This window comes from Podarcis raffonei, chromosome 5 (assembly GCF_027172205.1).
Source record: "Podarcis raffonei isolate rPodRaf1 chromosome 5, rPodRaf1.pri, whole genome shotgun sequence".
Classification (NCBI taxonomy): domain Eukaryota; kingdom Metazoa; phylum Chordata; class Lepidosauria; order Squamata; family Lacertidae; genus Podarcis; species Podarcis raffonei.
This window is the reverse complement of record NC_070606.1, coordinates 17,792,321-17,820,143: the sequence shown is the minus strand read 5'-3', so window position 1 is coordinate 17,820,143 and position 27,823 is coordinate 17,792,321. Positions and strand designations below refer to the sequence as shown.

General features: G+C 42.3%; 1 protein-coding gene across 3 annotated transcripts; it reads right to left on the bottom strand.

Moving 5' to 3' along the window:
* Positions 1-648: 648 nt before the first annotated feature.
* Positions 649-21,970, bottom strand: VDAC2 (voltage dependent anion channel 2). 3 transcript variants are annotated; one of them, XM_053388096.1, is made up of 10 exons: positions 16,903-17,085; positions 15,634-15,692; positions 13,171-13,242; positions 10,620-10,669; positions 9,054-9,206; positions 8,913-8,965; positions 7,599-7,826; positions 4,876-5,026; positions 2,552-2,609; positions 649-1,213 (listed from the first exon to the last, which is right to left on the bottom strand). In XM_053388096.1, the coding sequence occupies exons 2-10, from the start codon at positions 15,665-15,667 to the stop codon at positions 1,122-1,124; spliced, it is 891 nt and encodes a 296-aa protein (XP_053244071.1). In that variant the 5' UTR covers positions 15,668-15,692; positions 16,903-17,085; the 3' UTR covers positions 649-1,121. The 3 variants fall into 3 exon arrangements, with proteins under 3 accessions (XP_053244071.1, XP_053244070.1, XP_053244073.1); XM_053388095.1 differs by lacking the exons at positions 15,634-15,692; positions 16,903-17,085 and adding an exon at positions 21,829-21,970; XM_053388098.1 differs by lacking the exon at positions 15,634-15,692 and having other exon boundaries at positions 16,903-17,083.
* Positions 21,971-27,823: the final 5,853 nt, after the last annotated feature.

The window sequence follows — 27,823 nt, the reverse complement described above, 5'->3', positions numbered from 1 at the left end:
CCACCCATGGACAGCTGAGGGCATGATTCCTGCATTTCAGTGGCTTGGATGACCCTCGAGGTCCCTTCCAACTCTACAATTCTATGATTCCTTAAAGGTAAAGGGACCCCTGACCATTAGGTCCAGTCGTGGCCGACTCTGGGGTTGCGGCGCTCATCTTGCTTTATTGGACGAGGGAGCTGACGTACAGCTTCTGGGTCATGTGGCCAGCATGACTAAGCCACTTCTGGAGAACCAGAACAGCACACGGAAACGCCGTTTACCTTCCCGCCGGAGCGGTACCTATTTATCTACTTGCACTCTGACGTGCTTTCGAACTGCTAGGTTGGCAGGAGCAGGGACCGAGCAACGGGAGCTCACCCCATCGCGGGGATTCGAACCGCCGACCTTCTGATCGGCAAGTCCTAGGCTCTGTGGCAGCACTAAACGACTGCCCCAAGAGTAGTACTCCACTCAAAAGATCTCGCTAAGCCATGGCCAAACTCAAGAAATCCCCAGATTGGACATTTAACAGCTTCAGCAAACTGGATTCTTAGCAAATGTTCCAGAACAAGGGCACCTGGATCAACAGGCAGCTTTTTTAAAAGCAAAATTAAGACGGACCTCAGCCCTCCCTATCAATAACTTCAACATATCTGGAGGCACAAGTATGTGTGTGTATTTGTTTTATTCATAATTTTCGAATTGCCTTGGGATACCAAAAGTATTTCTAGTTAAGGTGATTTTAACAAAACCGTTGACCTTACTTTTCAGAACATCCACTGATCCTCTGTTATTTCAATGGCTATTATCACGTGTTAAAAGAAACATAACATGCACACATGTGTACAGGTTTTCATAAAGTCTATTTCATTATTTGTGGGTAGCGCATTCAACAGTTAAATACATTTAAATAATGTATTATGTAGTGACTGCACTAATGCAGAATTGAGAACTAGATAGGTAACCAATTTAACTAAAAACCAGCTAACAAGTAACTGCCTAAATACTCTGAATACAGCTCTTGTTCTAGGCCATCCGTCTGAGTAGGAAAAAAAGCCCCCCGGGTCACACTGGAAATACATTTTTAAGGCCATATTCTTCTGATATCCCATTTCCTGCGGCAGCTTTCTTCACACCTCTTAAGCCTCCAATTCTAGGCCAAGACCAAGTTTGTGTCCACCAGCATTGATGTTCTTCCCATCGATTAGGGCAGACAGAGTTAGCTTCACACCTGCAGATCAATATAACCAAAGGGTTTTAGAGAAGGCAAGGTCCACTGAACACATCAGTTGTTGCTAACATTTTTCAATGCTCAAAGGTAGTAAATTATATTGAAACACACATGGATGCAGACGCCAGTGGGATTAGAAGCATCAAGCTTCACACAAAGGTGCCTACGAACCACTTAAGTTGCAGAGACACTTAAAAAGGAATGTTTCAAACTTTCATACTGAATGCAAGTAAGTCCTTTTTGAAGAGGCAAGCTCTGCTACTCTGAGAACTGTCAACTTTTTTTTTTTGCAATTCATCTTTATTGTTTTTAACAAAAATGCTTTCTTAACGTAAAATCACAGTACTGTATAAAGTTTCAGTTTCTTGTTAATGTGCATGTGTTTCTAAATCATAATAAAGAAAAACAAAGATATATTCTTACTCATTCAACACATTAATATTCTAATTACTTCTGACTTCCCTCCCCTTCTTATTTGGGTCCTTTAGAGTTCTTGGTTGAATGCATATCATAATAAATCTAGTTTATTGGTAACCAATTTTTCACTACTTTTTGATGTTTCTCATTACAAGAGTTAATCTAAACCAGTCAAAAAAATTAATTCTCCGCAGTGGTCTTTCAGGTATTGTTTAAATATATTCCAATCTTTACTAAATTTTTCTTTCACTTGATCCCTTATCTGTCCTGTCAGTTTATCCATCTCAGCGTATTCCATTAGTTTAATCAGCAAATCTTTTTTTGATGGTATCGTCTCACTTTTCCAATTCTGTGCAATCAAAACTCTCGCTACATAAATAATTTCTTTAAATTTCTAGGAATCTCCCTCCCAATAATCCCTAAAAGAAATGCCTCAGGTTTTGAACATCTTTTTCAACTCATTATAGACTGAATCCCAAAATTCCCTCATTCTTTTACAAGTCCACCAGACATGGTACATTGATCCCACCGCCTCCTTACATTTCCAACATCGGTCTGAATTATTTTGTACATTATCGCTAATTTCCTTAAATACCAGTGATAACTCATGTAGTTTTCCTTAATAGAATAACATGCTGTGAACTTAATTTTTGCCATTCTGAGAGTTGTATGTTATGACCTAGATCTCTTGCCCATTTTACCATGGCTGATTTTACCTCCTCGTCCTTCACTGACTATTCTAATAAGATTTTATACATTTTGGACAGTATTTTCTCACTGTTATATATCAAGTCTCTTTCGAACCTTGAATGGAGAACTGCCAACTTCCAAGAGCATGTTAACAACAGACTCCAGCCACCATTAACCTGAATATTAATCAAAACCTTCAACATCTCTCACATTCTTATCAAAATTATTTACCTGGCCTCAGGGTCTGGGTGTACCCAACTCCAACTAGACTAGAGTTGTTCACTTTTGCCTGCAAAACAATGAGAAGCAAGATGACATTTTTATCAATCCTTTGTGTCACACAATATGTTGTGCCCTAATTTTAACATCCCTTTGCCCTGCTCCAAAGAATGTCCAGTGGTACCTCGGGTTACATACGCTTCAGGTTACATACGCTTCAGGTTACAGACTCTGCTAACCCAGAAATAGTATCTCAGATTAAGAACCTTGCTTCAGGATGAGAACAGAAACCATGCTCCGGTGGCCCGGCAGCAGCAGGAGGCCCCATTAGCTAAAGTGGTGCTTCAGGTTAAGAACAGTTTCAGGTTAAGAACCGACCTCTGGAACGAATTAAGTACTTAACCTGAGGTACTACTGTAGTGCCCAACTAGAACAAGAAGGCAGCACCCGCAACCAGAGTGTAATCTAGCATAAGCTTTCTTCAACTGCTTTTTCAACTCATGATGACCAGGCTTCAAATAATCTCTCTCTCTCATCCCCTTGCCATGGCAACACCAAACCCGGGGCTTCCTCCTAAAGGATGAGCTAGGTTAGGGAGGATGAGTACCAGCCCCAGAAGCTTGCAAATTGGCTTTAGCAATGAAGTTCCCGTGTGCAAGAAATGATGAATGCAACTCCTCTTCCCCACTCTCCCTCAAGCTGGAGGGAGAGCACAAGAGCAGAGCCTTGTCTTTGTACACAACTGGGCTGCTGTAGTTGCAATGGCCGAGTCGCGGCAGAGACACACCCCTGCTGTCCCTCAGCAGAGGAGAATGAATAAGTCATGTTGCATCATCTCTGTTTCTGCCAAGTGGTTAAAACTTACGCTGTCCAGCAAGTACAGAGGAAGAGAGAGGCAGCATGCTTCTGCAGCCCTTCTCTAGCTCAGAGCTGGGTGACAGATTCACACTTCTGCTTGTCCCTGACCTTCTCCTGCATTCCAGTGATGTTATCACGAGACCAGGGACATGACGCACGGGAGCAGGAGCATGTCCTGACAACCAGACATTTTTTGTTGGCTACCAAGGGCTCCCAGAATTTGTAGGCAGAAGATAATCATTAGTACTCAGGACTGTTCCAACCAGGAGATCTATGCAACTTGGGTTTTCTTCCCTTCCCTTTGCATTAAAGCCGGTTTCTACTATGACATAGCTTCCTATCTTGTCATGCACAATGAAAATAAGAGATGGGTTAGTATTTATATACTGCCATCTATGTATGTGAGTCTTAGCAAAGAATGAGACCACAGGTCAAAGGAACCCATTACAGCCATACCAGGCAAAAGCCTCAGAAGCAGTGCTATTCACTACAATATTGGACTGTTATAATCTCCATCAAATATCTGTAAAGCACTTTAAACATGCAGTAGGATGCTTTATACTGTTTTATCTTAACTTTACAACCATTCCCTTCAAGTCGTTTATTCCTAATTTTACTGATGGGGGTAAAAAATAATGGCACACCTACAGTCAAATTTACACCTCAAAACACAGCTGTGGGAAACCTTGCCCCAATGCAATCAAGTCCCTGCTATGTAATTAGACCTCATTCCCAGTCATGAGTGACCCTTACCAGAATTCTTAGAACATACAGTCATACCTTGGAAGTCAAACAGAATCCGTTATGGAACTCCGTTTGACTTCTGAAACATTCGACTTCCAAAGTGCAGCTTCTGATTGGCTGCAGGAAGCTCCTGCAGCCAGTCGGAAGCTACGGAAGCTCCGTTAGACGTTGGAGTCCAAAAGAACATTCGAAAATGATAACATTCATTTCTGGTTTTCAATCGTTCGGGAGCCAGAACATTTGACTCCCAAGGCGTTCAGGAGCCGAGGTACGACTGTACACAGCATTTTCTGCTACACATAAAGCAATTCATCTGTGTAAACTTACGAAACAGGGGTGGGAATGACCCTGCCTCCTCAGAAACTCCAAATATATGCTGCCCATCAATGTGGATGATACTGAGGTAGACAAATTATCTGTCCTTGCACAAGGCGGCTTCGGTTATGTTCTTAACCATTCTGCTGGGCTAATTCTCACTTGGAGATATTGGTGCTACTGAGAGCCCACCCAGTTTCATTCAGACTACGAAGCCATTAAGAAAAGTTGTCCATGCCAAAGTTGGAGTTAGGCAGCTCACAAAGGTAAACTCAGGCACGAACAAAGGCCAGTTAGGAGATGCTCATTCAAGCTATGATGGGGAGGGGGGCTTCTCATGGTAAGGGATATAGAAGTTCTCTATGTATAGTTTTGTGGACCAAGACCGCTATGGCATTTTCTTCTATAGTTCTACTTACGGAAATAGAAGCAGTAGGATCCAACAGGTACTTTGCTGCAATTCCAAAACGAGTGCTATTGCTGCCTGCTGCCCAGTTAAGGTTTACAGCAGTCTCAAGGTTGTCGCTGACTTTTTGGTAAATTGAGCCACCGAACTCCGACCCATCGTTGCTGAAAAATAGTTTTGAAATGGTTTTTTTATTCAAGTGATAAAATAAAGAAAAGCTTCAAATGAAGAAGAGCATTGAGGCTTCCCTGTGACATAGTAAGTGACTGCATTTGAGGGTGGTAGTGGGAGATAAAAACCCGGGCTCACCCTACAGAAAGTGCAAACATAATACAAAATGCAAACATTTAGGCAGTCTTCCATTTCCCTTTGAAAGGCATTATAGTAACTTGTGACCCTGAAGTCACACTGGCAAGAGTAATAGATTTCGTCAAGTTTTTCCTTTGCAGTCGTTATGTTTATGAAAGTGCTGTGAAAAGTGGCTTAAGACACTGTTGGTAAGTAAAAGGCTACAACGATGGTAAGCCACAACAGATTCTTTTGCTCTGTTCATGAATATTCAGTTCTCTTCCACCTCGCCAAATACCCTGTAGTACATTAGCGTTCCAGGCCCGATTGATCTATGCACTAACTGCCAACTGAACTAAAAGGTAAAAAAGGTAAAGGACCCCTGCATGGTTAAGTCCACTCAAAGGCGACTATGGGGTTGTGGCACTCATCTCGCTTGCAGGCCAAGGGAGCCGGCATTTGTCCACAGACAGCTTTCCGGGTCATTTGGCCAGCATGACTAAACCACTTCTGGCACGATGGGACACTGCAACGAGTGCCAGAGCACATGGAAATGCCGTTTACCTTCCCGCTGCAGCGGTACCTATCTACCTGCACTGCTATGCTTTCAACCTGCTAGGTTGGCAGGAGCTGGGGCAGAGCAACAGGAGCTCACCCTGTTGCGGGGATTTGAACCGCCAACCTTCTGATCGGCAAGCCCAAGAGGCTCAGTGGTTTAGACCACAGCGCCACCTGCATCGCAGCTGAACTACAGCAGCAGGCCCACCAGTAACTTTTCAAGTAGGAAGATTCCCTCAAGGCACTCCTTCCTGCTACCACTCAAGAGAAGAAACTGGAGCTCAGGAAAGGCAGAACTGATTTGCTATCTACTGCTTTTTTGTATTTTTACAGTTGCTATGATAATTGCTTTTGTTTCTGATGTTTTTGATCTGTTTTATATTTGTTTTATGGTTCTCTTTTGCAGGCTATCTTGCCTCAGCATAAGGTAGCTTCCCATGTTCCCAAGAATGGGAGAGAAGAGACCCAATGTCTGCCTCCAACAATTACACAACCATCTCTTTCTAGTTATATGGAGAGGAGCAAGAGTACACCTGTTCTTCCCACCTGTTCTTCGCTTCGCCCCATCTCCAATGTCCCCAGGATTTCCACAATGGGATGGGGGCACAATGGCAGCACAATATTAAAAAATGGGAGAATGCACATGGAAGATTGTCATTTGGAGGCCCAGATTGAACAAAGGTCAGTTGCTGGATTAGGACTGGAAAATTTAATTGCACAAAACAGGCGTGCATGTAGAGGTAGTATTCAAACAGGCATCCAGGAATGGGGCAGGGCAAACACAAGGGAGAAGTATTGTCCAATCCAGCCCAAGGTTTCTCAGAGGCTGGAAAAAGGGATATGGCTCTGCAAACACTTGTTTTCTGGCCCTCAAAAAGAGACAGCTGCATACAAACTGATGCCATGTAGTTGGAAACTTCAGAACGCACACAAAAAAATCAGTACTAAAAGGTATGAAATACATTTTTCTCAAACGCTTGTACTTCCTTATTTTACAGTTCTTTAGTTTAGATTATAGCTTGTTGTTAAAGCTAACAGTTTAGAATACAGCCTCTCAGAAAGCCTTCCATATCGCACTACAATTGCAAACCACCATTTCTTTTAAGTACCGGTAACTGAAACCTCAATTTTCTGTTGGGCTATCAATGCAACTCAGGTTGCCTTGTCTCTGTTAATTTGACTTGCCTAGTTAAAAAGGTACTGTAGTCTTCCAACTAATCAAGATGTTCCATGCAGTTTTAGGGGTGAAACTTAATTTAATAATAGTAATAATAATAATAGTAATAATAATAATAATATTAAATTAACTAAACACTATTAATATATAACTGCAAGTACTTGGCAATGATTTTTAATGATTTCTATGCAATTTTACACATTTTACTTACCTAGCAAAACTAAATTATATTAATTTAACCAAAATATATTTTGAATTTACAAGCCATGTTACAATTTTTTTTAGCACCCCTCATTTTTTGAAATTGGAAGTTGAAAACTCCAACACACTCTAATGCAGTATTTATCAATGAGAAACTGCAATTTCTCATACCAATTTGTACTAGATCATATCCAGTTGAAGTTGTGTGAAATAAAACTACTCACTGGAGCATGAAACCTAAGTTGGGAAGGTAGCCCATTAAAAAAAAAAATGCATGCATGAACTTTTTAAAAATACTTTTTTAAAACAACTAATATACTTTAGAACAATGCTTAAAAAGTACTTATGCTATTCTATACCTTCAAAATTTATTTTGATAATTAATCACCCAGCAAAAAATCTATTCAGAATGTAGGCATATTCAGTGCTCCAACAATGAAATTATTTCCCTTAGTTTTCAAGATTTCTGGATACCTTCATTAACTGCAATCGTGTTAGTTTCTGATACTTACACATTGGTGTGCAACTGGAAGTCTCCAGTCTTGTATCCCACAGAGAAGTTATTCCTTGTCAACTTGGATTTGGCACTATCAAAGGTCATTTGGTAGCCGGCAAGCCAGCCCTCATAACCCAAGACAACTGTACCATGGATGGCAGGTCCAGCAAAATCAAAGTCAACATCACAACCGAGGTTTATACATTCACGCTTATAAGCAGATTTGATTTTGCCACTTTTCTTCCTGGAAAAAGAAATATATAAGAAAAAAACCCGCTCTTCCCCTGGAATGCACAAGTTATACTGATTCACATCTTAAGCAGATAAATTAAAGATGTCCACGTAGTCCAAAATGTGAGTATTCACTAGATCAAGCGCCACAGAGCCAACCTGTGGCTACAAGAAGGAGATCTGTATGTTTAAGGGGCAAGAGAGTTTGTAGAATAACTTTACTTGAAATTAGTAACTCAACTCTACAGTAGGAAACTTGTTCAGTATCAAATTCCTGGCACCTCTAGGTAGGGCAGGAAAATCACGGGGAGCCGCTGGTAGTTTGACCTATGGCCTCACTTGGTGCTAAGTGGTTCCACATTTTCTCAAATGACATAACTAGAAGCATATCATGGGGTAAAGGGAAATCAGTAAGTTTATTATATGCCACTCAAGTATACAAATATTTGCCTATCATTCTTCCCCATGAGTCAGGCAGAAGCCAAGCCTAAAACAATCAATAACTCCTGCCCTTGCAGAGTAGATAAACCGATTCAGCAGTTTAAGTTGTTTTATTCAGAATTTAGGAATCAAGGCAGTTCAAACACAAGTTAATGGAGGCTTTCCCCACTTACCACTATCTAGTTGATAACAATATCTGCTACTACATTTTATGAAGAGAAGTCTGGATTCTGTGACACCAAGAACTAAAAAACAGCTTCACACTGTCCGCTCTGGTTATAACTGGCACTTGGAGACAGAAAAGTGTCTTTTGCCAGGTCAGATGAATAGCCATTACTGTACGTTTGGCTGGTTTTCCTCTGTCACATGTTTTTGGGATCATCTGCTTGAATTCACTGAGATTTTATAGAATTATTTCTTGAGCCATGGGCACGAGGCACCATGTATCTGCCTGAGATGTATTATAAAATTAAGACAAATTAAAGTAAGTATTATGTGTGGTGTGAATTCATTTTGTACATTTGTGTTTTTTTGTTTTTAAAGACCGCAGTATGTGTCCAGCCACTCAAGTCTTCTTCAGTAGCATTCATTAACCCATCTCTCACTTTCAGTGTAATCAACGTGGAACATGCCAAGACTTAAGAGGGAAAGAACTTACCCGGTGTTTGGTGAGAAAGTTGTGTCAAATGTCAACTTCAAACCTTTGGCAAGCTAGTTTAGAGAGGGAAAAAAAGTTATGAATTAGCAGATGTAAAAAGTGACTTCCACTTAACTTTTCAGCAAATCGAAATTCAATTACCTGATCTTCAATTGCCATTTCTGTTCCCAGAGTGTTATCCGTGTTCCATTTTTCTGTGAAAGTGACACCATACTCAGACCACTTGTATTTTGTCTCCAAGCTCCCATTCACTTTTCCTGTGTCTGTGTTTGATGAACCAGCTGTTGCGAACTCCTAGCAGGACAATGCAGATGGGAAGAAAAGGTTTAACAAACCGAAGGGGAATACAGAGAGGAGTAATTACTACTACGACTATTATAATATCCCTTCTTTTTTCTTGACAGGACTCAAGGCAGCTTACAGATAAAAATAAGAACTTGTTTTCCCAAAAAAACCTGCAGCTTTCTGAAAGTTTCTGACGTAACTAATTGGATGGAATCACCTTTGAGTTTCAATGCCATTGACCATGACTTACTGAAATTCTGAAAAATCGAACAATCTGTTTACCTCTGCTACAACTGCGATTATGCTCAAAGTGTCACTGCAACTTGTGTTATAAAAACCTCAAACAACACTCAGAGCAACCAGAAACTCCTGGTCCGTATATGACAAACTGGTCTGTAGCAAACTATATGTTACTTCTTTAGGCAAAATTTGAAGAAAGCACCACAAATTCCAAATTTTACTATGAATACAGAGAAGAGGAAGGGCGAGAACAAAGTACACAAACCTGGTCATTCTTGTTTAACACGTTATGCCTGAAAGACCCTGGTGATCAAGCTACTTAATTATGGGGCCTGAGGTATTATTAACCTGTACTTTAAAAGGAAACACACAATGACCAAAAAGAAATGTAATTTCTCAGTTCAGGCAATCGTACAAACCATGATTTGGAGGATCAGAAAAAATGCTCCCTCCTTCATTACAGGGATCCAAACTGAGCATCTATGCTAATACTGCTAATACTGAAATTGTGGCTTGCAAACCCATCTGAAACTATACCTTTGAGATTAGCATTAGTTTGCTCAGCTTGGACTTCAGAACCAACTATGATTATTACAGATGAGAAAAGGGAGAGGAGGGAAAGGAGCTTGCAAGGAAGAGAAATGAGTCCATGGCAGATTCCCCATTCAGCTGTCACATCAGAACACTGCATGTTAAACAAAGTCAACTTAGTTTGCAATTAGACTAGAAAGATTCCCTTAAAAGAAAAGAGAAAGAGGAAAGGAAAGGAAATAAAATCACTTTCTCATTCATTTCTATGTGCTTGAAATTTTACGGGGGGGGGGGGAGCATGCAACATAATAATTTGGAATTGAATTTGTTTTGAACTGTTTTTAATGTTGCATTTTAAATTGCTGAGACCTTCCCTGGGACCTTAAGATGAAGGGAGGGTAAATAATAATAATGCCTCATGGAGACAAGTTTAACCCATGGCCTTTCGCTTGTTAAGATGTTTTCACTGATTTTAATATTCTTGTCACCTTGGCGCCATGTGATGAAGGGCAGATTACTACTACTACTGCTGCTGCTGCCTGGGGAGGGGAGAAAGGGTGTGTGGGAAGGCTGAGAAGGGTCTAGAGCCCTCCCCACCACATTTCAGAGGTTATGAGCTACTGTTTAATATTACACCAAAATTGCACTTACCACGCCACTTGCAGATTTCGTTTTCACATCCAATTTCACCAGACCAAAACCTTGACAGACAGAACTGAAATTACTACTGCCCTTTTATACAACATACCAGTGTTTCTAGCAGTTAACACTACAGCCAAGCTTGAATACAATTCCAGGCAGAGTCGTAAGAAAACATTACGCTGCTCTCTTCCTGGTTGCATTGCTGTAACTGTAACAAAATTCTGATCTTAGGACATCTACGTCTCTGATGAATGAGCAAGGGCTCTTTCACTGATAGTAAAGCATTCTACAACTGAAATGACCATCTACATGGATCTAATCAATTTCTCTAGCAACATCAAGAAAAAAGTTCATTTCTTGCATATACTGCACATGCTAGTTCCCAGAACAGATGGGGGAAAGGTTTTTAAAAACTGAAATATTAGAACAAGGACCACCCCCAAAAGAATTCACACCAAGCTTTTAGTGGGAGCAAAAGCATTTTACAGAGGAGGCCCAGGACATGCTGCTTTCCGATGGGTTCCTGACCAACTCTAAAGCATCTTTGCCTACCTTAGGGAGCCAGGGACTGCATCTATCTCACCCTACACCCTTCTGAAAGATTCACTGTTGGACTAAGAAAACTCAACAGACCTTTGCTAGACCAAAGCAATCTAAAAATCAATTTATGGCTTCCATGATTCCCTTGAAGTTTTGGCGATGTGGAATGAAAACATTTTGCTCTTTACTAAAGCTCAGCAGAGCAGAACCCAATATTTACCTGGGAGATAATTACTTAGATGCACCCCACAGCAGTTAGTTAAGCATTTGGGACCAATTCGGATGGTCCGCCCCCGACACTTAATGGATCCAAATGGTTTCCAGAGAGTGGCAGGGGATGCTTTATCCCATGTTGATGGCCTTTCAGCTGATTCCCTGGTGGCCCGCTGGAATGTGGAGTTAACCAGGGCTATTGACTGTTTGGCTCCGAAGCGCCTTCTCCGATTGCATGGAGCCCGGACAGCCCCGTGGTTTTCCACGGATCTGAGGGCAATGAAACAATCGTTGAGACGGCTAGAGCGCCAGTGGCGGATAACTCATTCTGAATCTGACCGGACACAGGTTAGAGCTCAACGTCGAGCCTACCAAGTGGCGATAGCAACGGCGAAGAAGAATTTCTTCACCGCCTCTATTGCATCTGCAGAAAACAGCAGCAGGAGACTTTTTAAGGTGGTTCACAATTTAGCGGAACCACCTGCGACATCGGGGCCCAGTACGGGCCACATGTTCTCCTGCAATGATTTTGCAAAGTTTTTTGCAGATAAAATCGCTCAGATTTGGGGTATAAATAATAAATTATTATTATTATTATTATTATTATTATTATTATTATTATTATTATTATTATTATTATTTGTTAAGTGTGCTAAGAGCTGATAAGAGTCCCCATTCCTCTTCTGTGCTAGTATACACAGAGTTCTATGGGAAGGGGACTATAGTTAAACCCCGCTGGGAACTGTAGCTCCTTGAGGAGACTGGGATTATCCTACAGTACCCAGGATTCTTTGGGGAATCCCTGTTTCAAGTGGTTTGTTCATTCATTCATTTGGTTAATAAAACTTACTATACAGCTTGATTGTAATAAAACAAAGTAAAACCAGCAACCTCAAAGTGGTTTTAAGTGTTTCTTCTAATGTCAGTGAACTTGCAATTCTGCGCAGACATTAGAAGAGAAACAGAGCAGAATTTTTGACACCGTTATAAAACGATACACGAATTAACACAAGGAAAAAGCAGCAGCTCTTTCAGAATCCCCCTTTTCCCAGTGCATTGTTTATTTCCACAAACGCAAAAATGCATCAGTCAGTGCTTTCTGTTCAGGGGCATTCAACCCATCAGGTTCTCAGCTGCTGGTGAGTGAAATTTTTAACTGCCTCAGGACCTTATCCCTTCCAATAACCTCATAAACTCCCACCCTGCTCCTGGTGCGCTGCAACCCCCAAGGAAGAACCATCCCACAGTTTGAAAACTAAGGTTTCCCTCGCTGGAAATCAGCTACCAGCACTAGTAGGGGGGAATATTGTTAATTCAACTCCCACCTCTTGCTCCTGTCAGGAAAAAAAAAAACAGCACCCAGGGTAGACAGGCGAGTTCTCACTTTGCTATAACCATAGTAAATTCCCTTTGTGACATCTACTCCTGTTTGAAAATCATAGAGCTAAGGCCTATCGTAAGAAACTTTTGATCTGAGCTACCTTCTAAGTGTTCCCTAAGCAGTATATTTAATACTTTTACTAGTTTCCCGATACAGTAGGCTCCACTGTACTTGGCAGTGCCAATCTTTATATGTCCAAAGAGAAACTAAACGGTGAAAATAATCAGCAGCAAGTTACAGTTATGTCTAATGACACACCAAACATTTTGGTGATAAACATTCCACTTCAAGTAATAATTTGCTCAATAAAGTGGGGGAAAGGTGGAAGACAGCAACTATGTAGCATAGTTTGGGTTTGCTGAGAGCAGCAGTAAATGTTGTGTCCGCCTTGAAACAATACCATATTCTTTACAAATGTTTTCATACCAAATCCTTTGTTGAAGACGTCTCTGGCAGACTTGCCAAGGTCCGCATAGGGTGGCGGGATAGCCATTGGAGCTAGGGAGACAAAATAATGGGAGTGTTAGTACTGGAAGAGCAAAACGTAAGCAGTAATTAGTTCTGTCTGCTGTGAAGTCAAATAACAATTCATAATGAGGTGGTTAGCCAATACTGCTGCATATTTTTTTAAAGTAATTTGACAAAAGGTGATATATTTAGTAATGGCAATGCAGTACTGTACTAAAAGGAATTGCAAAGTTAAGATGACAGACTAACATACCTCTAGATGATTTTAGGGGGGATCCGGGTGCACTTTTACAACAGCAAGGGCGAATATTTCAAATATATACCAATATTTAAAATATATTATAACATGCAAACAATTGTTGGTGCATTTTACAAAATGCCTCCTCCCCCATTCCATGCATGAAAGTCCTACAAAGCAGATGTTCACATCCAATAATGCCAGGAGCTACTCAGTAACAGCTGCAAATCTAGTCACATAGTGGAAGTAAAACCCAATATCCTCTTTACTTATTAAACTGTTCTGCCACAAATCTGTTTAAATCTGTAATACAGCTTTGCTCATGCAGAATATGGAGAATCCTGTGGCAATTGAGGACAGACACCCCCCCCCCATATAACACAAACTGCATGAAACGTGTAAAAAAGGTAAAGGATCCCTGGACGGTTAAGTCCAGTCAAAGGCGACTCTGGGGTTGCAGTGCTCATCTCCCTTCAGGCAGAGGGAGCAGGCGTTTGTCCACAGACAGCTTTCCGGGTCATGACTAAACCGCTACTGGCGCATGGAGGACTGTGATGGAAGCCAGAGCACACGGAAACACCGTTTACCTTCCCACCACAGTGGTACCTATTTACTCGCACTGGTGTGCTTTAGAACTGCTAGGTTGGCAGAAGCTGGGACAGAGCAACAGGAGCTTGCCACAATGCACAGATTCGAACCGCCAACTTTCCAACTGGCAAGACGTATACCATGAATCAGACACCACATTTAACTTGCATATCACTGAACAAAATACTTGTTAAAACTTGGTTAACAGCATTTGTTATTAATATGTTCAAAATATTGACAGGCAGATATAGCGTTGTGAAGAGCTTTGGTTTCATATTTCTGCACGCTATGCTGCTGTTAAAGCACAAAAGCAGGCCAAACCCATTATTTTTGGTCAGTTGGCAACCCTAGTCACAATCTAATGAACTCCTGCTCAGATGATGGATCTTTCATTTTGGGAGAAAGCTAGAATTCAATGAGTGGTTTGAACCAAACATCAATATGTAATATTTCCAAGTCAAAATGTATTAGTGCACATCTGAGGCATGAAGGATAACATTAGTACATTTTTGCATGCACTAATGTATAAATAAATGTTTATCCTACAACAAAGGCCTGTATTTCCATTTTTCTGCTGTGCTGGGTATAAAAATATGACAAGAACGCAATAGTAATTATGTTTCACTTGCATATTAGAGAAATGCAGTTGTGTGGGTTTGTACTATCTAGTTTTGTCAACTGGGATAGCATGGGCTCAATGAAAGCCAACTTCTCCTTTCCTATCCAGTAGGATCAGCAAACTGAACCCCCGCCACAGACCACCCATTTCTTCACCTCCCCTCAGCTGCCAATTCAGCTGGTGGTAGCTGAAGCAACTCACTTTGGGGGATAGGCAGGGTCCACTACCCTGCACTCTCAATGGGGCACTTCTGGGTAGCTCAGTCGGTAGAGCACGAGGCAAAGTTTTAATAGGCATTCTAAATATCACTTTCTCCCAATTTCAAAAAATGTTGACAATTTTATCAGAACATACATTTGCAAAGAAAAAGCACAAGGCCTGCCAATTTGAACAGTTAAGTGTTTAAGTCCCATTGAAACCAATGGGGGGGAATTCCAAGCCAATACCATTAAGAATAAGGTGCCAGCCATGTAACAACTTCTTAATAATGAATTTTAGCAAGTAATTGCACTTCCTAATTCCAGTTATGTACTGAGCCCTAGGGACAGACGATCAAGGAGCGAAAATATTTGCAAAACCCTTGCTAAGAGCAGCCCAATGTATGATGATTAAACCACAAGTTATGAAGATTACATAATTATGCTGCACCTTTCCCTCAAGATATTATTTCAAACACCTCCACACCCTTATCACAAAGCACATCCCCAAGGCTTTGCAAATATCTGCAACTCCCAACATATTAACATATTAAGCAGTCCAGGCAGGCACACCCATAACAGACAGTAGAAATATTTCATTTAAACACATATTTAAGCAGCTTAGCCCCCTAGATTTCAAATACTTATTTTGACTTTTTCTGACTGTGGATTATATGGTGGGTTAGGTATTAGTCTCATTGTCAAAGCTCACTCTTACTGTAACTTATAAATCTGTTAGTTAGGTTACTTCAACATCCTTACTTCATCTCCCTACTTACGTCTTGGACGCTGACATGCTGGATTAAAAGACATAGCTATCTAGTCCAATTTAGAGAATCTATAAAATGGAAAATTACATTAAAAATAAATTACACAGATTTTAGAATTAAGAACTCTCGTGGTATTCAGATAACTCTCATGTCACGACTTTGGGGAGGGATGCTGCACACAAAGATAACAGAAAATTTCTGCAGTTTCCCTTCTGAACGGAAGTGTCCCTTTTCTCATGGAGGCTGCCTCTGTCCCACATAAAGGAGACGACTTTGGGTGTGGCAGCTATTGGGGAGAAAGGAGGAGTGGTGGTGGTGGAGAGAGAGAAGATAAAATAACTTTTTCCCTGCTACTGCAATGTGAATTCTTCCTTGCGGCCATCTTAGGGAGCAAGTCCTGACCCCTTCTCTGCATCGCCAGCCAAAGTACAGCCCACCAGAAAAGCACATCCTCCTCTCCTCTTTGCAAACGTCACAAAGCTACAAATAAAGGAAGAAGATCTGAACCCGAAAACTAGGATCGAAAAGGGGAGTATAGGAGAATGCCAGCTCCTTTTTTGCAAAGGGGACAGTTTGCAAACGGGAGCCAAGCCAAAAACTTGCAAGGGTGAACCATCCAGAAACTGCAGAGGAAAGGGAGAGGGAGCCACCTTGATGCTCAACTTAACTAGACGCCAAGGGTACTTGACCCCCAAACAATAAAGCAAGTGACATGTTGTTCGTATCTTTATTTTGGAATTATGTGAAAATTGTTCGATTTGCTTGTGTACTTTTTGAAGTTTTGTTTATTATTATTCATAATTGCTTTTATGTTTGTAGTTATGTGCGTTTCTTATATAGATTGTAAGCCGCCTTGAGCATAGTTTTAACTTCGCAAAGGCGGCATACAAACAAAATGACTGATTGATTGAAAAAGCAAGCGAAGAGGAAAGCCCCAACAGGAAACTGGGGAGAGGAGGCCCGGCGCCAGATACCTCACAAGGGGGAAAGAGAGGAGGAAGGGAAAGGGGGGGGACATCCCTCTCGGGATCCCCCCCACGGAAAACCTTGACGAAAAGAGCGCGTGGAGAAACACCCCGAACAGAATAAATTCCCTATTAAGCCCCGAAGGAGGGATTTGAGGCCGAGCCAACCTCGCCGGGCTGTTGTTGCGGGGAAACGAGAGCGGGGAGAGATGCTTCCTTTTCAACTCCTTTCCTCTCCCGCGCCATCACCCCGGGCAAAAGGAACCCCCCACCCCACCCCGCGTTGTCATGGTAACCCCGCCACGGCCCTTACCTGCCCAGTCGGGGGGGAAAGGGACGTGCTTCTTTCCGAGACCCAGAGAGACCCGCGCGCGCCGCCGCCGCCGCCGCCCCTCCCTTTTCTACCCGCGTGAAGGCCGCGCTGGAGGGCGAAGTGAAGGAGACACCTCGCGCTCGCCGCCCGCCTGCGCGCAAGGACCCCCTCCGCGACTCGGGCGCGCAACGACAGACGGGCTGCCCGAGGCGGGCGCCTAAGTTGGAGCGGCCCCGGGGACGCTTACGGAGACGGGCCGGCGGCGAGCAAGCGAGCGCCGATGAGACACTTTGCGACAAAATGCAGAAGGAGGGATGCAGAGAGAGCGGGGACGGGCGCGGGGAGTCGCGCGGCCCACCCAGGCGCTGGAGTAGACAGCCCTGTCGAGGAGATGCCGCGGGCCGGCGGGGTCCTCGGCTCGAGGAGGGTGGGGCGGAAAAGGGGCGGGGCTCCGGAGGGAGGAGAAGAGGGGCGGGCTGCTACAGGGCAGCAGAGCAGACATGCGCAGTGCGAGCGAACGAGAATCGCGGGTTTCGATGGTGCTAGGAGGCCGCGCCTGCGCTTTGACGGGTACGAAGCCGCGGGGAGCTCAGGGCGGAGTTGCTTTTGAGCTGAGCATGCGCGGAATTGGAGCCTGAACCGCGCCTTCCGAAGAAGAGTAGAAGCGCGTAAATTTATTCTACCAGCAAATCCGTTTTTTTCACTGCAACAAATGCTATATCCAGACACACAACCCACTAGCAAACAGATTTGCTAGTGGGTTGTGTGTCTGGATATAGCATTTGTTGCAGTGAAAAAAAGTATTCCCGGTTTTTATTATATACATATGTTTAGATATAGATAAGGAGAGATCTATAAACAAACACACACACTTTTTTTTTACAATATATTCTATGAATATAAAATCACAGAAATGTTGGAAGGGGCTGTGAGATGAAACACCTCATGGTCTGCTGGCTGAGGGGGGATATATGGTAAATGCAATTGCATAAAATGCAACATAGATTATTTGGTTCTCTCTATATATAATTTATGTTTTTCAGATGTATACATTTCCCTGATTTTGCAATCATTTTAACATTTCAAAACTTGACTTCCATCCCCCTCTTTCTGTGGTTACTTAAATTTATTTTTAATGTCTTCTGCATATCCAAATTAATTTGCTCATTTATTCATCTGCTTTAAATATATACTCTTATAAAACAGCATGTTATTGCAGTGAACCTGCCAATGTTCTTATCTGTTTACAATTTATCTGTAAATATTCAATAAATCATTTCCATTCTTTTATAAAAAAAGGTTTGTTGTCTTGCTTTCTTATTCCGTTAAGTTTTGCCATTTCTGCATATTCCATAAGTTTTTGTATCCATTCTTCCTTTGCTGGGACTTCTACTTCTTTCCATTTTGGGGCGAGTATTTTTCAAAACTTTTTTAAAACAGCATTTTCACAGCGTTTTTTTAATATGTGTGTAGATTCCGCCTTAGTGGGCTGTTCCCGGGCTGTCCTGGTTAGTCCAACAATTGAATCCATGCTGGATTCAGGAATTAGGAAATTGTTTGCCTAAGATCACCTAATCAGTGCACAGCAGAGGAGAGTTTGAAAATGGATTTCTGGATTCTTAGCTCAGCAGCAGCCTCTACACACTGATTCTCAGAAGCAAATCCCACTTTTCTCAACGATGCTATGGGATTTTGCAGCCCTAACCACACCATAACCATATGCTTCTGGGATCGGTTCCTTTTTTCCTGGTACCTGTCCAAAGCAAACAATGGACCAGTTTTGCCCACATTATCTGCCTTTTGGTGCACATCATTATTTGGTTAATCCACATCACAAAAGATAGCTTAAAAATAGGCAAAATTGTTGAGAATAGCCACCGTCCAAATCTGAACAAATACAGTACTTAAAACAGAGTTTCCAAGGGGAACAACTTAGCAACCAAGAGCAGCGCTAATAAAGACTTGACTTAGCTGGATCAAATTCCACCCAATGCTTATGTGAAAAGGAGAGGATAGTCATGTTGTATTGAGGCATACCGTAATAACTGTGGACTGTCTCTTATGTACAGGCTATTCTCCATTTCCCCCTTCCAGTTCTGAAATAAAATATTTAGTGTTGCGTACTTCTGCAATAAAGTTGCTATATCCAAGGCTTTACATGCCCCCCCATGCCCCTAGAAGTAGTTTGTAAAATAAATAGATACGTTTTTATCTTAGCATTTATTTGTCAGAGTAATTTATATCCCACGTTTCCAAACAAATGGTCAGCGTGTTCAATACAATATGGTAAGGTTAAAAAAGGTAAAGGACCCCTGGACGGTTAAGTCCAGTCAAAGGTGCCTATGGGTTGTGGCGCTCATCTTGCTTTCAGGTCGAGGGAGACGGCGTTTGTCCACAGACAGCTTTCCGGGTCATGTGGCCAGCATGACTAAACTGTTTCTGGCGCAACGGGACACCGTGACGGAAACCAGAGCTCACGGAAACACTGTTTACCTTCCCGTCGCAGCGGTACCTATTTACTTGCATTGGCATGCTTTCGAATTGCTAGGTTGGCAGGAGCTGGGACAGAGCAACAGGAGCTTACCCTGTCACAGGGATTCGAACAGCCAACCTTCTGATCCACAAGCCCAAGAGGCTCAGTGGTTTAGAAAATTGATTCACCCAATTCTTTCCACCCCCCAAAAAAATGTTAAGGGGTACTCTCATTTTCCGACTCATATTGAAATACTGCCCTTCAATGAAGCCAAACTTAGATTCACAAAATGTTTAGGGGTGCGCATACCCCTGCGTCCCCCCAGAAAAACTCCCCCACTGAATTCACCTGCATGAATCTCACTTCTATCGAGTTTGCATGGACACTAAAGCACAACAGGACTGTGCAACTGCCACTTCCCAAATCACAACCGCTGGAATTCATTTTGAACTATTGCCACGGTATCACATATAGCAGGGCAACTATGTGTTTCCAACTTCACCGCCCCCAGTTTTTTTGCTCTTGCAAACAAAGCCTGGTTGTGACTCAGTTAATTCTTTCGTGGTTATCTAAACAAGTTGCCAGCGAACCATTTCACTCCTCTCCCACTTATCTAGGTAGTAGATGTTGCTGCTTCAGCCGTAACTGTTCTGTGATAAGTACAACCATATCAGTTGTGAGAATAAAAGCAAGATCCTCAAGTTTTAACAAAAGAAGCTGCTGCAGCCAGGGGCGTAGCCAAGGCGGGGAGGAGGCAGCCTAAACCAATAAAAATAAATAATAATACATAGCTAACTGAGGTTCTGCGCCGCCCCCCCCCAAAAGGCCTGTCTTCCCCAACAAAAATCTTGCCTACGCCCATGCAGCCTCTTTGCTAATACCCTTACTTCAGAAGGCAGGACAACACAGGCCATTGCAGATAAGAGATAAGTGCTTACAGAATAGGGGGAGAGAGGAAGAATGAGAATAGGCCAGAGCAAGAGCTCGCCAAAATAATTAGAATTTAGCCTGCAAACCACCACTACCACCCCCGGCACGCGCGAGTGGAGCTTAGAGTAAAATGATAGCCTGCTTCAAGATTTTGCCAGGGCAAGAGAAAGATTCAGAGATCCTGGTTGGCAACCAGTTTTTAATGCGGGGGATGTTGTGAAATTAGACAAGATCTGAAGCATAGTTCAAGTCTACCAAATCTGCAACAGAGCAGGGTTCCCCACAGAATTGTTGCTTTGAGCACCCCAAATCCTGACTCGTATGAATATGCCAGGGCACTGGAAAGGGGGAACTAGCAAATGAGGTACCTAGTAAGAACAGAACTATCCCAAATTTCTCATTCTTTGTTTGTTTGGTCCCAGGGTGGGTTACAGCAATGTTCATACTGGGGAAGAAAGCACCCTTTGCCTGTGTTCTGGGGCAAGCAGCTAAGGTGTGCAAAATATGTGTTTCTTAGCCCACCCCCCTCCGATCAAGCTTTAATATTTGCATACAGTAAAAGTACATTATAAAGTATGAAAGAGAATGAAAACTGCCTTTTGTTTAGGAGTGCATGCAATACTGCATTCTTAATAGCTACAATAAAATTAGGGATTTCCCCACTATCCCCTATGGATAGTAATCACTCTTCCACCAGGAAGACAAACAACTGGATTCAAAATAACCAGCAAGCCCTTTCTTCAGTCAATGGGTGTGTCGCTCAAACTTTTTTTTATCTTTAGGGACGGCATCTAACATGGACCTAGAACAATGAAAGGCAGGAGCAGGCATGATCAGAAAGACATTTTTGTCCCCTATCTTTGGTTCTAGATTGCTTGAAAATGGTCCAGATCCAGACAAAAAAAATAAAAAGTAACATGGATAGAATCCAGGTAAGATCCAGCCGGCCAGTTACAACAGCCCTAGTAAGAGGCACACATGCCAAATACTTTTGCTTTAAAAGAAGCACTGATGCTATTCCCTCTGGTTATTATGAGAGACACAACAAGACAAATCACAATCAGTATTCTAAGACTACATGGGGGGATTGTTTGCAATTGAATATTGAATATATCCAAGAGCAGGCCTTAGAATCTTATAGCCAAAATTGCACCCTAATTACAGACTAACCTCCGTACACCTTCCCCTGCAGGCTGCTTGCACATTGTATACAGGTAATCGTCATACAACCCTAATTAGTTCATTTCTGATCTATAAGAGATACAAGGAGATTTATAGCAGCACTACCATTTTGAGGATCATGGAGATTCCTAGGAAGACTCTCCTTTAAACTGGAAGAGTCAAGAGAGTGTGCTAAACAAGAATTTCCACCTGGCTTTCTGCTCCCCACAGAGCGGTGGGGAGGCCAGCCCCTCCCAGTCTTAGGGTCCAAATAAATGCCTGGCTGCCGCATCATCACCCTGACTCAAGCCTGAACCATGAGGATGGAGCTCTCTTCTTAATGTGGCCACGATTGTACTCACATTTGTGCTTCTCTTTATGCGACCGTTTATGTCCTTTCTTTTTCTTCTCTTTCTTCTCAACCTTTTCCTCTTTCTTCATTTCCACCATTTCCCCCTGCAGCACAGAGAAAGGTGGTTCTTCAGCCATAAGTGAAAACCGTCTCAGCGTTTTGCTTCCTTCAAGGCAATCTGACTCGATCCAAGACTCTGTTTGCAGAAGATGTGGACTTTAGCACTGGGGCAAAACTACTTTTGTCATTGCCTCTTTCTAGGGAGAAGGAACTCTGTCTTTAAAGGGGCTCTAGGGACCTCTTGTAAATGAAGGAAGACTAAATAATCACTTCCTGCCACTTATATATCAGTGGGAGGGGCGTATTTTCAAAGCTGCAATCCCAACCCACTTCCCTATTGAACCTAGTAAGACTTACTTCAGAGCAAACATGCACAAAACATGTTATATAGTTTGGTTCCACTTTATTGTCTAGGTAGGTCTTTCCTGTGGTGGCACCCTAGTTGGTGCAATGCCTTTCCTACAAAGATTTGCCTGGCACCTTCATTGTGGCCTCTTGAGCACCAGGTGAAAACATTTCTGTTGCCTTGATGGCACCTTCTATCATATGTGGTGGACATGTAAGGTATTAAAAGAATTTTGGGAAATGATATATAATGAACTCAAAAAAATGTCTAAAATAGCTTTTTACTTAAAAAACAACAACCCCTGAAGCCTTTCTTTTAGGAATTCTAGGTGCCAAAAACCCAACAGAGCAGAAAAGACTATTTATGTAGGTGACCACAGTTGCACGGATGTTATTGGCCCAGAGATGGAAAGAAGATAAAGTCCAGGCCAGAGAAGAGTGGCAGATTAAGTTGATGGATTATGCCAAAATGGCAAAAATGACCGGAAGAATCAGAAATCAGGAAGACCAAAATTTTAATAAAAAATGAGGAAAATTTATAATTTATCTTAAAAACCATTGTAAACAGTTAAAATTCTTAGTAGGATTGGAATAACACTTGTAGTTTAATGGTGAATTTTGGATATAATGGAGATGTAAAAGATCTCAATTAGTATAAACAATGCAGGAGGAAAGGGGAGGAGGGAAGTCCAGGAGATTCATTTGAATCTTGTTTTCATATTGTATGTTGGATGTGTGATTGTAAAACTGTAATTTGAAAAACCAGATAAATAATTTTTTTTAAAAAAAACACATTTCTGTTGTCTCACAAACTTTTTCATTTCAGTGCTTTTAAGTGGTTTGAACGGTGGTTGTTTTCTGCGACTGCTTTTATGCTGATGCTGTTTTAACTGCTCCAGATTGCATGAGTGTGTCTCTCTTTTTTTGTTAATGGACACTGTAAAATGGTATAAAGAAATTAAAGAAAGACCTGTCCGTAGTAAAATGCAAGCACGCTGTGAAATTCACGTCCTTATTTCTCACATCCGACTGTAATACTTTATTTTCTGAGTCTGAGCAGCTTCACAATACTGCCCCCACGTGGCAAGGACAAATTGCGAATGTGTGTCGAAAAACTCCCCTAGCTGACTCACAGGGGAGAAGCTACTTTCGCCTTTGCCAAGAGCCTATGATGTGCTGCCAGCCTGGGATGCCACTGAACATACACTCAAAAGGAGCTACAGATATTGCAGCTCCCTGATCACTCTACCTGTAGAGTTAGCAAACACCTGTTTGTTGCAGTCACACATTGTGAAGGGCTGCAGTTTTGTTTCCTTTCTTCCTTTAAGAAATGTGGCTGGAACAGAGCTTTTTTTTTCTGAGGAGACGCAGGGGTCTGTACACCCCTAAACAGTTTGTGAATCTTTGTACTTTTGTCCATTTATTGTATATTTGTCCATTTATTTGTATTTTTCCCAATCTGAAATATAAAATGGTGATTTTCTTGAGTCAAAATGATAATACCCCTAAACATTTTTTTGGGGGGGGGGAGGGAACACTGAGCTGGAGTATGAAAATGCAGAATGCTAAACAAACTAATATTTTTTTTCCTGGAAGGTAATCCTTTCACCCTTAAATGTCAGGCCATTGCGTTTCTTGCTAGCAGACAGGCACTGGCTATTAAGAATTTTCTTATTCTGTGTTTGTCTCAACCTTCCAGCAAATGCACCTCAAAGTTTGAAATCTGTTGTTTGAAATTAAGAGCCACACTCATTTTGACTTGAGAACTGTTTAGTCAAATCTACCCGCCACCGAGTGATAGCAGTCACGAAATTAAAAGATGCCTACTTCTTGGGAGAAACGTGATGACAAACCTAGACAGCATCTTAAGAAGCAGAGACATCACCTTGCCAACAAAGGTCCGTATAGTTAAAGCTAGGTTTCCCAGTAGTGATGTATGGAAGTGAGAGCTGGACCATAAAGAAGGCTGATCGACGAAGAATTGATGCTTTTGAATTATGGTGCTGGAGGAGACTCTTGAGAGTCCCACGGACTGCAAGAAGATCAAACCTATCCATTCTGAAGGAAATCAGCCCTGAGTGCGCATTGGAAGGACAGATTGTGAAGCTGAGGCTCCAATACTTTGGCCACCTCATGAGAAGAGAAGACTCCCTGGAAAAGACCCTGATGTTGGGAAAGATGGAGGGCACAAGGAGAAGGGGACGACAGAGGACGAGATGGTTGGACAGTGTTCTCGAAGCTATGAACAAACTGTGGGAGGCAGTGGAAGACAGGAGTGCCTGGCGTGCTCTGGTCCATGGGGTCACGAAGAGTCGGACACGACTAAATGACTAAACAACATCCTGCCACCAATGTGGCATGCTGAGTTTGATTTAGATGCAGAGAGTCATGCCCCCACTTCTATTTATATAGCAATCCCCGACATGGGGATACACTCTGGCTTGCTCTCGTTTCATGCTGGATTTTCCTCTGATGTCTGTGAAAGAGCCAAACTTGCTCCATATTATGGACGCCGCATTATGGACTAGAGATGGGAGTGTCTGCCACCTGCCCCAGACCGACTCAGGAATTATCAGAGTTGTTTCCAAGATGAATCAGAAAGAACTTGAACCATTTTCTTTTTTATATATAATATTTTTTATTCCATTTTACATTTAACATTTCCAAATAAACATTTTACAAACTTTAATATATCCAATGACTTCCCTGCTTCTCTTTCCATGGTTCATTTTACATATCGTACATCCCTGCATATTTTACTATAACCATTCAAATCTGTTTTCCACTTTTACATCCATCAACTATTATTTACTCTGTTGAATTTATCAATTTTATGCCACCGTTTTCAGCTGTATACAGTTATTTTCCATATATTCAACAAATGTTTTCCAGTCTTCTTCAAATGTGTGTTCTTCTTGCTCTCTTATTCTATTTGTTAAATCTGCAAGTTCTGCATATTCTGTCAATTTAAGTTGTCAATCCTCTTTAGCTGGGTCCTCACTCACTTACCATTTTGGGGCTAACAAAACACAGACCACAGTTGTTGCATACATAAATAACCTTTTCTGACACCTAGGAATTTCAGTCTGGGTTATCCCCAAGAAAAAGGACTCTGGTTTTTGGGGGAAAGTAGTTTAAAAATTTTTTTTGATTCATTACAAGTCATTTCCCAATACCCTTTTACCTTTTTACATGTCCACCACATGTGGATGAATGTTCCCTCTGCTTCTTTACACTTCCAACACGTATCTGATTCTTTTATAAATCTTAGCCAACCTACTCAGGAACTTGGACCATTTTCTTAGTCATTCTAAGGATCAGAAAAATCAACCCCTTTTCCTTGCCTCTTTCCATTCCTCAAGCATTGTACTGCTTCATTTTAATTACTCGGTCAGCAATGGCGGTAAAATCTGCATCACCATCAGAGCCTGTAGAGAAGGGAGGAGATAGGTTGCCCCTTCTAGTTCATCCACTTGGTCTGCAGGGCCCTTCCAGACAGGGCTAGCTCAGTATATTTGGGCACCTGAGGCAAATCACAAAAATGGCGTCCCCCCATGCCCCACCAGGGAAGAAGCGGTGAATGACGATCTACCTCAGTAACAAGGGGGAATAAAGATCTTCTTCAGGAACCAGGGTGGGAGGAGACCAGCAGCAGGCTCGCCTGGCTTACTGTCATCCCCAATATGTGTTGAAGTTGTTTTTTTATTTAAAATCAAGATCAACTTTCGCTCAAGACTTTTCCTTCAGTCTAGATTTACTCTTTTGCCTACTTCAATTCAGCAAACCCAAGTTGGAGGCAGAGTTAACCAACTTCCTTCCAGCCCTCAGGAATTTCCATCTGTCCTGAATTTCCATGCCGCTTCAGGCTAAAGGATGTTGAGTCATTCTCATGGAATTCCTACAGAAATGAAGGAAGCACCAGGCAAAATAAAATAGAAAACATAACTGTTTACACGATTTAGCTGATCCTGTCCTTGGGGTGGGCAACAAATAGGAACCGATAATCACAACACTTACATATCTGTATCTCTATTGATCAGTCTAGCTAGTAAAGGGCCTAGAATGTTGTAGAAAAAAACACACAGCTCTGAATCAAAACAAAATGCAGACCATTCATTCTGGTCGTCGTCAGCCAAAAGATGCTCGCCAAATAAATAGTGCTTCCAGAAAACTTAGATCACGTGCATATCATACATTTAAAGCAGTCTTATACCATGTTAATAGTCATGGCATCCCCCCAAAAGCAGGAAAGTGAAAATCTCCCAGAGTGGGAGACTGAGAGAGGAAATGAAAGCTCCATTTTCTGTTCAGGTTGGAGTTAAGAGCTGCTTTTGCATAAAGGGAAGACTGTTGTACAGTTGCCCTGTTTTTGTATTTTAGATGCCCTGCTGCCAATTTTCTGCATGCACACACTTGTTTAAGCTGTTGCTGCTAGGTGTGAATTATGTTTTAGAATTGTACAGTGGTACCTCGGGTTACAGACGCTTCAGGTTACAGACTCCACTAACCCAGAAATAGTACCTCGGGTTAAGAACTTTGCTTCAGGATGAGAACAGAAATCGCGCTGTGGCAGTGCAGCGGCAGTGGGAGGCCCCATTAGCTAAAGTGGTATCTCAGGTTAAGAACAGTTTCAGGTTAAGAACAGACCTCCAGAACGAATTAAGTTCTTAACCCGAGGTACCACTGTATCTAATAACATATTGTTGTGAGTTTGTGGATGCCAGACTCCCCTAAATTCCTGGGTCCAGTAGGTGTTAGAATTTAAGCAAGGCTTGGGGTGTTGAACTGGATGCCAGACTCCTAATCCCTGTCCTGGACCCAGTTTCCCATGGTCAGGAAATAGTCTGGGAGATGGGCCATTAACAGCACAAAGGACAGGTAGTGGACCATTAAGAAAGCCAAGGAAAGGGGTTCTGTACCGGATGACAAATGGGTGGGGCTCCTCTTCCAGCTCTGAGTTAGTTAGAAGGACAAAAGACAGAGTTTAGAGGGGAGAGTTGGCTGTGATGTGACTTAGAGGACAAAACGTTATGGGCTGGTCAAGGCAGCAAGCTGGAGAGAGGATCAGAGCACGATGGTTGATTTCTGTTTGAACCCAAGCCTATGCCTAGGGGAGAAGCAAGATCCTCTTACAGTGTTAATGCTTTGATACTCTAATTTATGGGGAACATTGAGGGGACTAGCCTAGTCCCCCTAGTCCACTGACTGCACGCCACTGCCTTTGCCCACTCCACAGCAACTGGCGTTTTGGATAAACTGGCCTGCAAGCATCACCTCCGTCTGTCATGGTTCATAGCCACTGACGAACCAGCATTTCAGGAATTTGTCAGATGGCTGTTTTTCCAAATCCAAGCTAGTAACAACTTTTACTGTGACCTTTTAAAATGCTGCTTCACGTCCCCGTGGCTCAAGTGGCACAGGGTGTGTTTGTTTTCTAGGGAAACGCAGGGGAAGGGAACCCATTTGTTTGCAGAAGCAGCACCAGGGGAGGTCTGACCAACAACTTACCTTCAATTTTGGTTATCAGATCCACCCACCCAGAAGAGTCTCACTGCTCTCTCTCCCCTCTACCGCCATGAGTGTGGAAACAATGAATCACA

What these genes read in the sequence shown, in the direction of transcription:
- VDAC2 (XM_053388095.1), bottom strand. Translation starts at nt 21,955, where the DNA reads ATGGCTGAAGAACCACCTTTCTCTGTGCTGCAGGGGGAAATGGTGGAA. An exon ending in AAATGGCAATTGAAGATCAG is followed by an intron (nt 8,966 to 9,053) that starts GTAATTGAATTT and finishes TCTCTAAACTAG; the next exon opens with CTTGCCAAAGGTTTGAAGTT. An exon ending in CACCCAGACCCTGAGGCCAG is followed by an intron (nt 1,214 to 2,551) that starts GTAAATAATTTT and finishes ATTGATCTGCAG; the next exon opens with GTGTGAAGCTAACTCTGTCT.